The 15,264-nt window shown below is 42.1% G+C and overlaps 1 protein-coding gene across 15 annotated transcripts in view; it reads left to right on the forward strand.

The window, feature by feature from the left end:
• LOC130274472 (zinc-regulated GTPase metalloprotein activator 1B-like) overlaps window positions 1–15,264 on the forward strand; it is a 164,636-nt gene that overhangs the window by 135,391 nt on the left and 13,981 nt on the right. For all 15 annotated transcript variants that reach the window (XM_056522871.1, XM_056522916.1, XM_056522926.1 and 12 more), the window contains 2 exons: window positions 3,024–3,080; window positions 11,835–11,883. In XM_056522871.1, coding sequence (XP_056378846.1) covers window positions 3,024–3,080; window positions 11,835–11,883 — 106 coding nt within the window. The remainder of the gene's footprint in view (window positions 1–3,023; window positions 3,081–11,834; window positions 11,884–15,264) is intronic.

The raw sequence follows: 15,264 nt of genomic DNA on the forward strand, positions 1-15,264 counted from the left end.
TGTCAGCAGTGGGGTCCTCCTGGGTCATCTGCCATAACATTTCATTTCATTTAAATGTCGACAGATAGTTCGTGCTGACACTTATGCTCCCTGAGTCTGCAAGACAGCTTGAATATCTTTGGAACTTGTTTGGGGCTGCTTATCCACCATACGGACTATCCTGCATTGACACCTTTCATCAGTTTTTCTCTTCCGTCCATGCCCAGGGAGATTAGCTACAGTGCCATGGGTTGCAAACTTCTTGATTATGTTGCGCACTGTGGACAAAGGCAAATCTAGATCTCTGTAACCTTAAGATTATTGATATTTTTCCACAATTTTGGTTCTCAAGTCCTCAGACAGTTCTCTTTCTGTTGTCCATGCTTAGTGTGGCGCACACAGACACACAATGCAAAGACTAAGTGAACTTCTCTCCTTTTTATCTGCTTTCAGGTGTGATTTTTATATTGCCCACACCTGTTACTTGCCCCAGGCGAGTTTAAAGGAGCATCACATGCTTGAAACAATCTTATTTTTCCACAATTTTGAAAAGGATGCCATTAATTTTGTCCAGCCCATTTTGGGAGTTTGGTGTGACATTATGTGCAATTTGCTTTTTTTCCCTCCCTTTTTTGGTGTAGTTCCAATACACACAAAGGGAATAAACATGTGTATAGCAAAACATGTGTTACTGCAATCCTTTTCTGTGTGAAATACTTGACTGTTTTTATTACTATATTATCTGTGATTGTATTTTCTCTAAACGGTTCTCTTGAGATTAGTGCCTCAGCACATAAACATTGCAGCATTGTCTATGTTCATACATGAACTTGCCATCCTACCTCTCCTTTAGGGTGCATTCACAGTATGGAATTTCTAAGTGAAAAAATTAAGCTAAACAATTCTGGTGCCCCAGCCTTCCATTGTTCTGATTTTGTCGGCACCAGGGGCAGGGGCGTAGCTATAGAGGTAGCAGTCGCACCGGGCCCTGGTGCTTAAGGGGGCCCGAAAACACATCTGCCCCATAAGAGACCAGTATTTTAATTTGCACATGGGGCTCTGTTGCTGATTTTGCATCGGGGCTTAAGCCTCTGGTCGGCACCCACTGCACACAGAATGTCCAGATGGATATTCTGTATTGTGAATGGGCCCTTACTCTCTTACTTTCGGTACAATAAATGTGTTAATTTTTATGCTGTGTACGCCTAAAAAGCCATAAATAAAATGCAAACGTATTTTTGTGTGTGTGTGTGTGTGTGTGTACATACCCTTAAAGGGGTACTCCCACCCTAGACATTTATCTCCTATCCAAAGGATAGGGGATAAGATGTCTGATCGCGGGAGTCCCGCCGCGCCCCCTCCCATAGACTGGCATTGAGGGGACAGGCGTGACGTCACACGGGGCGGAGTCCTGACGTCACGGACTTCTGTTCCTGGAGTCGCGACTCAGACCCTCCAGCGGTTCCGGTGAGAACACAGGTGGGTGCCGCAAGCAATAATGCGGGGGTCCCCAGTGGCGGGACCCCCGCGATCAGACATCTTATCCCCTATCCTTAGATAGAGGGGGGTAGAGGGGTGCCATTCCATGAGTTATATTATACCATGCACAGCAAGTTGCTGGTACAACATAACCAGTGTTCTTAAAACTCCGGGCTTCCAGCTGTTACAAAACTACATTTCCTGCATGCCTTAAGTCATAAGCCTTATTTACTAAGGCATATGGCTGTCAAGGCATGCTGGAAGTTGTAGTTTTGCTACAGCTAGAGGTCCAGAGTTTGGAGAACACTGACATAGACACAAGGCCCAAAGGCTGACAGTAGTGTTTGCCCAGGAGGAGAAGGCTGGCGTAAAGAGTTTTCTGTTAGTAAGCTTTCTACACTTTTTAGTGCATAAGGCTTTACATTAATGTAAGTATGCACAGATTTCTAAATAATGTGTAAAACACAAACCCAAGCTGTGATTCATGAGAACAATGTGTAATGTAAATCTGATGGCAAGGAGGTATCCATTGAAGGGTTTATTAAAATGTGCATGATGTGTTGTAGCAGTGGTTTGCTTTACTTTGTGGAGGCTTTAAACCTGGGGCATCCTGCATATGAATTGTTTGTAACCTGCGGTTTGCTGGTAAATCTGTACCCTGTCGGCATGACTTTCCAAAGTTTAGATCAGTTTTTGCACTGGCTGTCATGTCCATTTACACGCACTACTTCAATGCTGTGTTTAAGACTTTAACTTGAAATCAATGAATCTAGTGGCTCCTAATGTATCTAATGCTCTATGTCAATAGCATTCTCTCTGTATTTAAGAAGTTCAAGCTGCGTGAAAAGCAATTTTCTCATTAAACATGCTGCAGGTCGGGCAGCCAGATAAAGACTGAGGATTACACAGACAGCGCCATGCTAGATGTGTGAATGACTTAAGAAATAACTCACATATTTCTTACTCTGTTATCCTTTGCCATTGGTCTACTGACATGGACATTATTTTGTCTAAGCGAGTAGTTTCATACTTACCCTTTCCTAGCTACCAGGAACATAGCAGATGCCACCAGCTGCAGAGATTTTTAGGGTATGTTCACACATTGGAATTTTCGTGTGGAATTCGGCATTAGAACGCCACATGGATATTCCACAGCCGCATAGTCCCATTGATATCAATGGACTTCTGCTGTTCTGTTCACATGGCAGAATTTCTGCGTCAGATGTTTCTGGCGTGGACTTCAATATTCAGTGTCCGCAGAAAGAATAGACATGGCTATTCTTTCTGCGGAATCCGCTTGGAACTGCATTGCAGTCTATAAGACGGCACATTTCAGAGCGCATCTTCTGCTGGCACTCCGCTGTCGGGGGGAATGTCCGCACAGAAATTTTCCGTGCAGACATTCTCCCGTGTGAACATAGTCGTAGAGAAAGATGTGAAGTGACTACTAGCTCCCTAGTGTGAAGACCCCTTATATAAATTATCATACATCAGCAACTGTACCTGGTCCTCTGTAAGTGTGATGTCTGAATTGTAATTTTCTTGCATTATCTTTTATTTTCCAGGGTGGACTTAACAGAGATTTTAGATTTACATGCATTTGATAGTTTGTCTGGGAAAAGGTAATGTACATTTAATATATTTTTCATTCTTTCCTAGGTTAAAGGTTAGGGCTGAGCTGCAATACCATACATAACTTGGGGATAGAGAATAGATACTTGCATGACATAGCTATCTCATGTGCAAGTCGCACATGGCACCCAAGCAGTGACTTGCAGTAATCAAGCACCAATTTTATAGATCAGTGTTCATTTAAAGAACCTATTACAAAGCTTAACAATCGCATGGGGATTTTGTGGCCCTCGGCTTACATTTAACCACAAACACCCTTACAGGGTGGGTAAGGGGCCAATAAACCCAAATATTTAAAGGAGTACTCCGGCACGCACTTTTTTCCTTTTATCCCGTCCGGGCTGCAAAATAAAAGAAAACACACTTTCTCTTACCTGCCAACGAGCCCCCGGAGCTCTGGTACACTCTGATACAGGTGTTCGGTCCCCAGGCTGTATTCTTCTTACTTCCTTTCAGCCCGGCACGTCACTCGGAGCTTCAGCCAATCACTGGCCGAGGCGGGACATCGCTGCGGCCGGTGATAGGCTGAAGCTCCATATGACGTGCCGGGCTAACAGGAAGTAAGAAGAATACAGCCTGGGGACCGAACACCTGTACCGGAGTGTACCGGAGCTCCGGGGGCTCGTTGGCAGGTAAGAGAAAGTATGTTTTTTGCAGCCCGGACGGGATAAAAGAAAAAAAGTGCACGCCGGAGTACTCCTTTAAATAACTTCTGGGCTGAATCCCGGAGTAAAAATAAACCCCATTCCTATCCCACTCCTAAAATAAAACTTTTACTGTATCCTCTGTAAATTCACTATTATTTGTTAGGGTTCATACTGCGGAATCTCCTGCCTGAAAACTTCTGGCCTTGCCGGCTGAATCAGTTGGTGTGACCGCCCAGGGCTTTGCCACCCCTATAGAAGTCAATGTATTCCGCTTGGATTCTGTCAAAAGAATGAGCTGGATCATTCTTTCGGCAAAGAAATTTCATTGATTGCAATGGGCTTCTCCTGCACCAGAATTTCCAAATGTAGTTTCTAAGCGGAGTAACGCTCTGGAACTTTTGCAGTGTAAACCTAGCCTAACTAAAAAAAAACTCAAACTACAGATTCCTGGCGCCGACTGAATTAGATGTCACTAGGACTGTGCAGACAATGCCATTTCTATAGACGACAATGTATTCCAAGCGGACTCCACCTAAACTGGAATATCCCATTGACAGAAATGGGACATTGCTGCACTGGAATTTCCGTGTGTGAAATCTAAGCGTAGTAACACTCAAAAATTCTGCAGTGTAAACCTAGCCTTATAGAATGTATAAAGGGGTAGGCCCACAGAATAGATGATAAAAATAGGATGACTAGGGATCTGAGAATATGGATCTCTGAGTCCCCTGTGTGAAAGGAGCGTCATTGCGCCATTTACAGTCTTTGGACTGATAGAGGTAGCCTGGTATAACACATTACTTTTTCTGCCAGTCAGTTAAACGGTGAATGGAGTGGTGGCCACACATGTACCTACCACTTCATTCACTCGGGACCCCATTCTTCTGATTGTTGGGGTCCCAGCAGTCAGACCCACAGCAATCATATTTATAGGGTCTGGCCCTTAAAGGGGTACTCCAGGGGAAAACTTTTTTTTTTTTTTAAATCAACTGGTGCCAGAAAGTTAATCAGATTTGTAAATTACTGCTATTAAAAAATCTTTAGTATTTTATTTAGAACTTTATTTTTTTATTATAAACAAAGAAATACCAGAACATACAGTCAAGTACAAAACACCCGCATCTCCTCCAAATGCATAGGTACATTCAGGTTACATAGCTACACTGGGATAGGCAGTCAAGGAGATCCGCACCCGACCCATTTCAAGACAATAGACAGAACTATAGGCAACCACGCACTCACTCACACTCCCGATGCACCCCTCCACTTTCTAGACGAAGATAGTATCTGCCAGACTGCCCAGGAGAACTGACCCGCTCTGGGGGCACTACCGACTCTCCAATTAGGAGCCAGGGCATCCAGACCCTATCAAATTTCTTGGGGCATTTGTGACTAATGTACAGTGTCCTGTATAACGGTATATACTTGTCAACCAGGTTAAACCACCATGTAATGGGATGAGGGGAAGTATCCTTCCAGGCCATAATCAGAACCCTCCGTGCACTAAACAATAAAAAGCGAATGAGCAGGCGCCTATGGGAGCCCAAGACCAGATCATTAATGACACCTAACAGACAAACAACCTGGGAGAACACATAGGGGAATTCTAAGTGATCCGTCAAAAACTGCATCACCTCCCTCAAGAAGGGTTCTACACAAGGGCAGCTCCACATCGCATGTATAAGAGAGCCCACATCTGCATTACAGAAGAAACAAGAGTCTGAGGAGGAGACCACAATACGGACCAACCTAACCGGAGTATAATATACACGTAAAATTAGTCGAACCTGAATAAGTAAATCTCTAGCGCTAACCACCATGGGGTAATAGGTTTTTGTTACTTCTCACCATTGATCGTCTGTCAAATCAGTAATATCACCCACCCATTTAACAAAAGCCAACTCAAACGGATCTGGACCTACTGATTGTAGCAATGCATATGCCTGGGTCAGGTGTTTAGGGAGGTCAGTGGTACCCAGAAGCAGCTCCACCCTCAGAAAAGACTGGAGTCACATCAAGATAGCCAAACTGCGCTATCACCGCATGTCTCAACTGGAAGTACCGAAACTGGGCACTCCGAGGGAGATGATATCGGTCACACAGTTCCTGGAAAGAGGGAAACTCCCCAAACAAATGGATGGCAAACTTGACTCCATGACCGCTCCAGAATCCGGCCGCCTCCAACCCCTGCAGGTGCTCAAAACGAGGGTTTCCCCACAGAGGTGCTCTGGGGGACAGGACCCGCAACGGAAAGCGTCAAGAGACCACCGACCATACCTCAGCCACAGTTCCAAGAGGGGTCAACAGTTTGGAAGTAGAAGTATGTCTATACAGAGAATTAGTCAACATTTCATACAAACCCAGGAGAGCTCTCACAAGAGCAGTGGAGGCGTTTGCCAGACCCAACCGCTGTGTTTTGTCTTGCCAATAGAAGGACCTCAAAGCGCCACTCGTAAAGAACCTCTTAGGGGGAATCACCTGAGATAAATGGAAAAGATATAGACACTGAGGTAGATGTATCATTTAAAAAATATTAATCCGGCAAGCCAGGGAGAGGGGTAATGGTGACCAAGCTTGTAATTTAGTCATCACTGACAACAACACCAGCTTTAGCCTCACATAATCAGTCACGCAAGCAGAAACCTCTACTCCCAAATATCGAAATTGAGTAACCATCTGCAACCCATGAGGAAGAGACGGAACAGGATCCATTGCCACAGACAAAGGCATCAGGGAAGACTTAGTTTAGTTAACCTGGAGCCCAGAAAAGGAGCTAAATTTAGCCAGGAGTGAAGATGAAGCAGTCCGCCAAGTAATCCAGAGTATTATCCGCATACATGGACTTCTACGAACCCCATGAATATTCTTGGACAAACGGATGGCCGCCGCCAAAGGCTCATCTGCCAAGGCAAACAAAAAGGGAGAAAGTGAACAGCCTTGCCTTATGCCCTACCTAGCTAAAAGGTCTCAGAGACCTCCAGATTAGTTTGCACCCTAGCCCTGGGACTATCATAAAACTATCTAACCCATGCCTGGAACCGGGGACCAAACCGAAGGACTCCCAAAACACCCCTCAGGTATAACCATTCCATCTAATCAAATGCTTTATAGACATCTAAGCTAACAACATAATGGAAGGATAGCCGAACTAGCACCTCAGAGTCCAGCAATGTAGGCAGTAATAGTTCAGTAGACACCACCAGCCTCCTGTGACTTACTGCTTCTCCTGGGATCTCACAGGGCCCTCCGCACCTCACCGCCAACTTCCAGAAGGTGCCACTGCCCGCTCCACAGTCGATCACGGTCCCGGCTTGTCCTCGCATACAGCTTCCAAACACCTCTCCGGTCAGCCTCCAAACTTTGCCTGCCACTGCTACACCTCCTCTCATATGCCACAGGATCACAGTGGGGTAAGTGAGGGCCCTCAGGAAAGGAAATCAGAATAAGATTTGGTCGGGCCAGCGGGAGCACAACGGAGTGCGACCGCTCAGTCTGCCATATAAGCCATGCCCCCTTTTATTAAAAATTCTTAATCCTTCCAGTACTTATTAACGGCTGTATTCTACAGAGGAAATTCTTTTATTTTGGGATTTCTTTTCTGTCATGACCACAATGCTCTCTGCTGACACCACTGTCCATTTTAGGAACTCTCCAGAGTAGCATATGTTTACTATGGGGATTTTCTCCTGCTCTAGACAGTTCCTAAAATGGACAGAGGTGTCAGCAGAGAGCACTGTAGTCGTGACAGAAAAGAAACCCAAAAAGAAAATAATTTTCTCTGTAGTATACAGCAGCTGCTAATTAGTGGAAGGATTAAGATTTTTTAAAAGAAGTAATTTACAAATCTGTTTAACTTTCTGGCATCAGTTGATTTAAAAATAAAAAGTTTTCCACTGGAGTACCCCTTTAAACAACATACATCATGTTTCTCGTGGACCAGCCCCTTTAATTTTCTTTTTTCTTTTCACAGCAAATCTGTGTAGTAGATACATGACTGGGATGGTAGATGTACTGTATAATCAAAAGAACCTTTGGCCCTGAGAAATGAAATTAACATACAAATCAACATCGCATTAACATTTCCTCTATGAGAAAAGACAAAAACACTACATACAACAGTGCGGAGTATACCTAAATGAAATTCCTCAGCAGACAGTATAAAACCTTCCCAGTGGGATTTGCAGCTAAATATTGTCTAATAGATTAGGGCCATTTGAACAGGAGAATACCCTCAACAGCGGGGGGCTGGCAAGGACTTCAAAACCAAACATCTGCAAGGACTAAGCAGATCTGTGAGGGGTAAATTGGTAACAGTGGGTTTAAAAGAAGGGAGGGAAAGTGTATGTGTAGACAAGCTGCTGGAGTGAATGACACTCTGCAGGGATAGAGGCAAGAAGAGTGTCAAGTTTAATCCTGCGCAGCTGGTTAATCTTGAAAGGATTGCTTTAGTTATTTAGTACCTGTGCCCAACACAAATCTATGCATGGGGGAATCTGAGTGCCATTATTAGTGAATGGGTCACACTCACTACCCTGAAATTTTACAGTGGCAGCTAATGATTCCTATCTATGAGTACATCTACTTGTATATGTGTGTGATATATATATATATATATATATATATATATATATATACAGTCATGGCCATAAATGTTGGCAGTCCTGAAATTTTTCTAGAAAATTAAGTATTTCTCATAGAAATACTCATGTTTATTCCCTTTGTGTGTATTGCAACTAGACCAAAAAAGGGATGAAAAAAAGCAAATTAGACATAATGTCACAACAAACTCCAAAAATTGACAAAATTATCGGCACCTTTAACTTAATATTTGGTTGCACACCCTTTGGAAAAAATAACTGAAATCGGTTGCTTCCTATAACCATCAATAAGCTTCTTACACCTCTCAGCCGGAATGTTGGACCACTCTTCCTTTGCAAACTGCCTCAGGTCTCTCTTATTGGAAGGGCGTCTTTTCCAAAACAGCAATTTTAAGATCTCTCCACAAGTGTTCAATGGGATTTAGATCTGGACTCATTGCTGGCCACTTCAGTACTCTCCCGAGCTTTGTTGCCATCCATTTTGGGGTGCTTTTTGACATATGTTTGGGGTCATTGTCCTGCTGGAAGACCCAAGATCTCGGACCCAAATCTGTTGGTAATCTTCATATTTCATGATGCCTTGCACACATATAAGGCACCCAGTGCCAGAGGCAGCAAAACAACCCCAAAACATGATTGAACCTCCACCATATTTCACTGTGGGTACTGTGTTTCCACAGCCCATTTTTGGAGTTTGGTGTGACATTATGTCCAGTTTGCTCTCTTGAAAATTTTCAGGGGTGCCAAGATTTACGGCCATGTATGTATATATATATATATATATATATATATATATATATAAATAAAACTTAGAAACCTACTTTAACTACACTATGTTAATGAATGAGATCAGGAACGTATTTTGTCCTTTAGAGTTTACTATTGTTATGGTCACGTCAGGTGGTGGATCCTCTGGGCCTGTGTGGATGATGACGTGAGCCGTGCCAGGGAGCGGAGTCTAAGGTGCCGCTGGTCTTCACCAGAGCACCCCGCAAAGCATGGTCTTGCTGCGGCAGGCGGCACCCAGATCGCTACCCCTGGCACGACTCGTCCACACAGGTAGCTGGGAGGTGGCGTGGCACAGAAGGAGACTGGCAGGATGTGGCAAGATGGCAGTAGGTCAGGGCAGGAACACAGGTGCAGGGTAGGAAGGTAGAAAGGAACAGGTACACAGTATCAGAGACACAGAACTTTCACTATGGCAATAGACAACCAAAGATCTGGCAGGGAACCAGGGGAGGAGCTGATATTTAAGGACCAGGGTGCAGGTGTAGACACCTGACTAAATGAGCACTAGGCCTTTAAGAGAGAGAGCTCCGGCGCACGTGCGCGCCCTAGGAGACGGGGGTGAGTGATGGGCTGGTATTCTCATACGGCGCGTCCCTCGATGTGAATCTCAGCCTCGCTGGCATCGGGGACATGACAGAGTGCTCACGGCCAGCGTATCTGGCCAGAGCGCGGATATTACAACTATTTTAGGGTAAGGTTCTTAGAATATTGAACTAAGATGTGCAGTAGATTTGATAGAAGTAGTGCCACTGCCTTGTGTGATCCCTTATGATTGAGATGTAATATTATGTAATCTTAGCTGCTCTATTATTTGACATTGTTTTTAGATTGTTTGGGGACAAGCACTATTAAAAGCTAAGTTTTAACTGTACATAGTAATGCCCCATATTATACCTTAATATTTTACTTCAGCGAAGAAGCACTTTATTCCCCGAGGTTTTTTTGTTTAATGTGAAAAACCAGGAAAAAAACAAAAATGAAGCACAAAGCCACAGTTTTTCATAGTAGCACATTGGCAGCTATTTGCCACCTCAGCCTTAGGCTACATTAACACTATGGAATTTCTGCCTATAGATATTCTGTGCAGAGATTCTGTCAAATAGTTGACGGCAGTCTGCACATACCCCCATGTGTATAGGAGTGCTATATAAAAAGAGTAAAGTAAACAAAACAAAAAAAATTAAATTAACTGCTCCCCCAATAAAAAATTAGCCCCCCCCCCCCCCCTTTTCCTATTGCTATACAAAAAAAAGTAAAATAATTTATTTTTTTACATTTTTGATACTGCTGCATGGCTAACTGTCTGAACTATTAAAATATTAGTGAATCATTAACATTTTATTTTAATAGTTCAGATAGTTACCCATGCGGCAATATCAAATTTACACTTGTTTCTGTACAGGATCATTAATAATGACCCTGTACGGCAACAGGCGTAAGCGTAAAAAAAGAAAAAAAAATTGCTGCTGTTTGGTCACATCACATGCTAATATGGCCATTTTAATATTGCCATTGTACATAATTTTTCAAGTAGAATCAGCTGAACCCCTTTTTTGGGGGGAATTTTGAAATTTTGTCCGACTAATCGATAAAATAATCGGAAACTAATCAATTATTAAAATAATCGTTGGCTGCAGCCCTAGTTTGGAACATTTACTTTATCATGTGGGGACAGTTTTAGGCTGGGTTCACTGAGCTGGATGCAGAACATATGTGAACCCAGCTTTAGTCTAAATAGGTTCAGATTTTTGTGTTGATTGATTTCTTCTTTAACTTCATAGAGGTCAACACTACTAAGATTTACAAATAATACTAGTGTATCGGTGCACATAAAAGGAACACATATATGGGAATACACTTACTTAGTAAAGTTGATTTTAATGGTTTCTACATGAGGTAGACAATTCTGGTATGATACTGATACTGGTTCCGTGCATTAGGTGTCTCTGTTAGGAGTTTGTCTGAGATGATGGTAGGTGCCGACTCCCCACCGCACTGGACGGCGCTTACAATACAGTCCTGGCTCTGGGGTTTGAAATTTGCCCCTTCGTGTACCTATAGTAGATATAAACGTAGAGTTGAAGGCATCCTCTGAGAACCTGAACAGCACGCACGTCTTTCCGTCTTCCTTACGACTATTTGTTTAAACTGCTTCTGATCGGCAACTTGGGAGTCAGGAAGACGTGCGTGCTGTTCAGGTTCTCAGAGGATGCCTTCAACTCTACGTTTATATCTACTATAGGTACACGAAAGGGCAAATTTCAAACCCCCAGAGCCAGGACTATATTGTAAGCGCCATCCAGTGCGGTGGGGAGTCGGCACCTACCATCATCTCAGACAAACTCCTAACAGAGACACCTAATGAACTGAACCAGTATCAGTATCATACCAGAATTGTCTACCTCATGTAGAAACCATTAAAATCAACTTTTCTAAGTAAGTGTATTCCCATATATGTGTTCCTGTTATGTGCGCCGATACACTAGTATTATTTGTTTTTCAGTCTACCTATTTGTGGGCCCCAGCCAGGACCCATTTTGTTGTATCTTGGCTGCCTAAAAGGGAACCATTCCTGCAACAGTGATTATATACTTTATACTACTAAGATTTAGCTGAATGTTTTTCATTAGTTTTTTGCATTGTTTAGTGAAATTGTATAACACTGTGCAACTGTATGATGTATGATGTAATCATAAGCACATTTTTATAGTTTGCAGGACAAGCTGATCACCAGCAGTGGTCATTCACATTTGGATAAGGTAGGAAATGTACATTTTTGATTGCAGACCATTATTCTAGTGGTTTCACGAATAGAAGAAATGTCCATTTAATACACTTGTGGGACTACTACAAATAGTAATTTTGGACAAGTAAAGGAACTCATGCAATGGTATCCCAGATTTTGAACTTAACAGAATACAGGGTTTTCCCACTTGCTGTGACAGGTTAAAAGGCATGCCCTGTATCCAGTCTCTCATATGCACATTACATCTACTAGTCCTTTGTCGTGCCCAGTTTTTAACAGCCTGGTTCTAGAACAGGTTTTGTTATTTACCTGCTTCTAAGGAATGCCAATAATAATTTCCTCCCTATTTGCAAATAAACCATTGCGAATAGACTGTGGAAGTGCTTTCTAAGTGTCATAATACTGTTAGAGGCACACAATGGCAGCTCAGGGGAATCTTGCTGAGGGATAGCTACTTCTTCTTTTTCATTGTAATGAGACTCTTTATTTAGGGATGAGGAAGCAACTTACAACATTACACATATATAGGTTCAGACACACAACAATGTGGAATATAATCAGGAGCTTCCTGGGTATCCTACTTTTAGCATCTCAATGTGTCTACATATACTGGGACTCTCTAAAATACTCATAGGACTAGAATTACTGGGGCAGAGTAAGCGTGGGAATGTATTACCTAGATTTTTCTGACTGGTTAGAGCCAGATACTGAAATATATTTAATCGGTTTCTATTTTCTGACTGCCATTTTTTAAATTTCATTTGTTGTACATGGGAGCTGCTATCTAAAGTAAGCTGTTTTAACAGCATTTAGAGAGATGCTTTACAGCAAGCCCCATGGACATAGGCCAAAATAGTCTGGTGCTGTCCTATTAACCTTAATGGAAACGTGGCTGGGCATTATCTGTGACCTTTAAAGATGTCATTCAATAGGGAGGGAGAGGATGAGTTCTGTGAAGATCCTGGGGAGATTTATCAAAACGTGTGCAGATGGAGAACAGAGCAGTTGCCCATAGAAACCAATCAGATTCCAGCTTTTACACCCCCCTCAATGCAAGACTTGCATTAAGAGGGAGGACGTGACATCATAATGGGGGGGGGGGGCGTAGCCGTGGCAACTGGTGCCTGAAAGGGAAACAGATTTGTAAATTACTTCTATTAAAAAATCTTTACCCTTCCAGTACTTTTTAGCAGCTGTATTCTACAGAGGAAATTATTTTCTTTTTGAATTTCTTTTTTGGGTTGTCCACAGTGCGCTCTGCTGACACCTCTGTCCGTGTTAAGAACTGTCCAGAGCTGCATAGGTTTGCAATGGGGATTTTCTCCTGCTCTGGACAGTTCCTGATATGGGCATCTGGTGTCAGCAGAGAGCACTGTGGACAAGACAAAATCAAAAAGAAAAGAATTTCCTCTGTAGCATACATCAGCTAATAAGTACTAGAAGGGTAAAGTTTTTTTTAATAGAAGTCATTTACAAATCTGTTTAACTTTCTGGCACCAATGGATTTTAAAAAAATGTTTTCCACCGGAGTACCCCTTTAAAGCTGGATTCTGATTGGTTTGGCAACTGCTCCACTGTTCCTTTGCACACATTTGATAAATCTCCTTTCTCTGGCTTATCTATCTGCTGGTTTTACCATTCACTGTAATGCTGTACAGATCACTTTCCAGCAGCCTCCTCCTTATTATCACAAACAAAACAGCAAGTCTTAGTTAGTGGGCTGAAGGAAAACAGCAAGATTTCAGGATTATTTTTAAATACAGATTGTAAAATCACCAGGAATTCTTAAAACATATGTTTAATTCCCTTCAGTCAGAGAGGTGGAGCTCAGTCTTTTTACTCATATGTCTGCTGCCCATAAAGGAAGCATGCTATAGAAATACAGCTTAATAGTAGGAAATCAGCTATTCCATGTAAATATTAGAGTTTTGTTACCAACAATTTGCAGCTATGATGTTATTCTCAGAATACTCCATTAAATCTGGTTGCAATTCCAGTTTTAGTACAGTGTGGCCGGATGATCACATTTCAAATTGGGGCGATCTAGTAATAGACATAGCAGAAGGGTCAGTAAGTCGCCTACCTGGATTTGACCGTGTTGGCTACTATTTACAGCCAGTGTGGTGACTTTAGACAGGCTGGTGTGCTAGTTCACATATATTCATATATATTAAAAACTTCTCTACCATGAAAGCTCGGGTTAGCCATGTTTATTGTGCATGTACTTAAATGTTTCCTGGTATTGAGAAGGCTATGTGTAGAACAAACCAGGTTTTAAGGGAAAACTACATCCAGGCATTGAATCCATCTCATCATGAGCCACTTGCATCATAATGCTCGGGATGTTTTTGTTTTTTCACAGTACTTCTGTCCCAGTTAAATTGGCTCCCTACCCACTGTGTCATCCACTAGTAAGCCATTGTGAGAACCGCTAGATCCCCTTTCTTCCCCTTCTTTAACATCCATTAAATTGCTGCAGAATACATTTGTAAGGGGTACACTTCATGCCCACCCCACAGAAGCAAATGGGTTAGTACCATCTGCTGCCTCCATTTTGTCGCTCACCTTTTTAAGTACTTCCTGTATGTACATGGACATTGCTGTAAAAACAATAGTACATAACAAGGAAACGCCCAGACTTTTCAAGGACATAGATGTGTTTAGTCATTGTTTAGATATATTTAAAACTATATTCCTTTATTATGTCAGTGCTAAAAATTGGATAGGGTCTTATCAAAGGAGGAAGGAAATGCATCCCATTCTTTGCCTTTTTGTTATCTTATTATATGGAGGGAACATTAAAAAAAAGAATTCAATGGCCATGTAAACAACCAATAAATCACACTTCCTTTTTAACAAGCAAAAGCATATATATATATATAATGCATTTTCTTGCAGCAAGCTTCTCTACTATAATACATGTTCAAGCTTTTTGTGGGATGCATTTGGAAATGCCCATACTTATGATTCTGTCTCTTTTCATGATTGTCTATTGCTTTATTTCGCATATGGTGGACACAGTAGAGAAATGTAACAGTTGCTGCTATGTTCTCCCTATGCCCCTTACAGCTGATCCCTGAAAGTCACAGCACTGGTACGTGGGAGAAATCTAACAAAACTATTATTGGGTACAACCTTTTTAAAGAGGTTTGCAAGCAGCACTGCTTCTACATTCCAATTATCCTTTCCTATCAGCTAATATCACATTACATGTGCTTTCACACAGGTCATAAAAGCTGCAGAATTTTCACTGTAGCCATTCCATATGTAAATCCATAGCAGTGAATCTACACCAGAGTTTATAGATTTTGATGCGTAATTTCAGCTACATAATTTATGTAAAGAAAATGTATGTTGACCAATAAAAAATCTGCAATTTCAAAATAAAAATTGA

This window comes from Hyla sarda, chromosome 1 (assembly GCF_029499605.1).
Source record: "Hyla sarda isolate aHylSar1 chromosome 1, aHylSar1.hap1, whole genome shotgun sequence".
Taxonomy (NCBI): Eukaryota; Metazoa; Chordata; class Amphibia; order Anura; family Hylidae; genus Hyla; species Hyla sarda.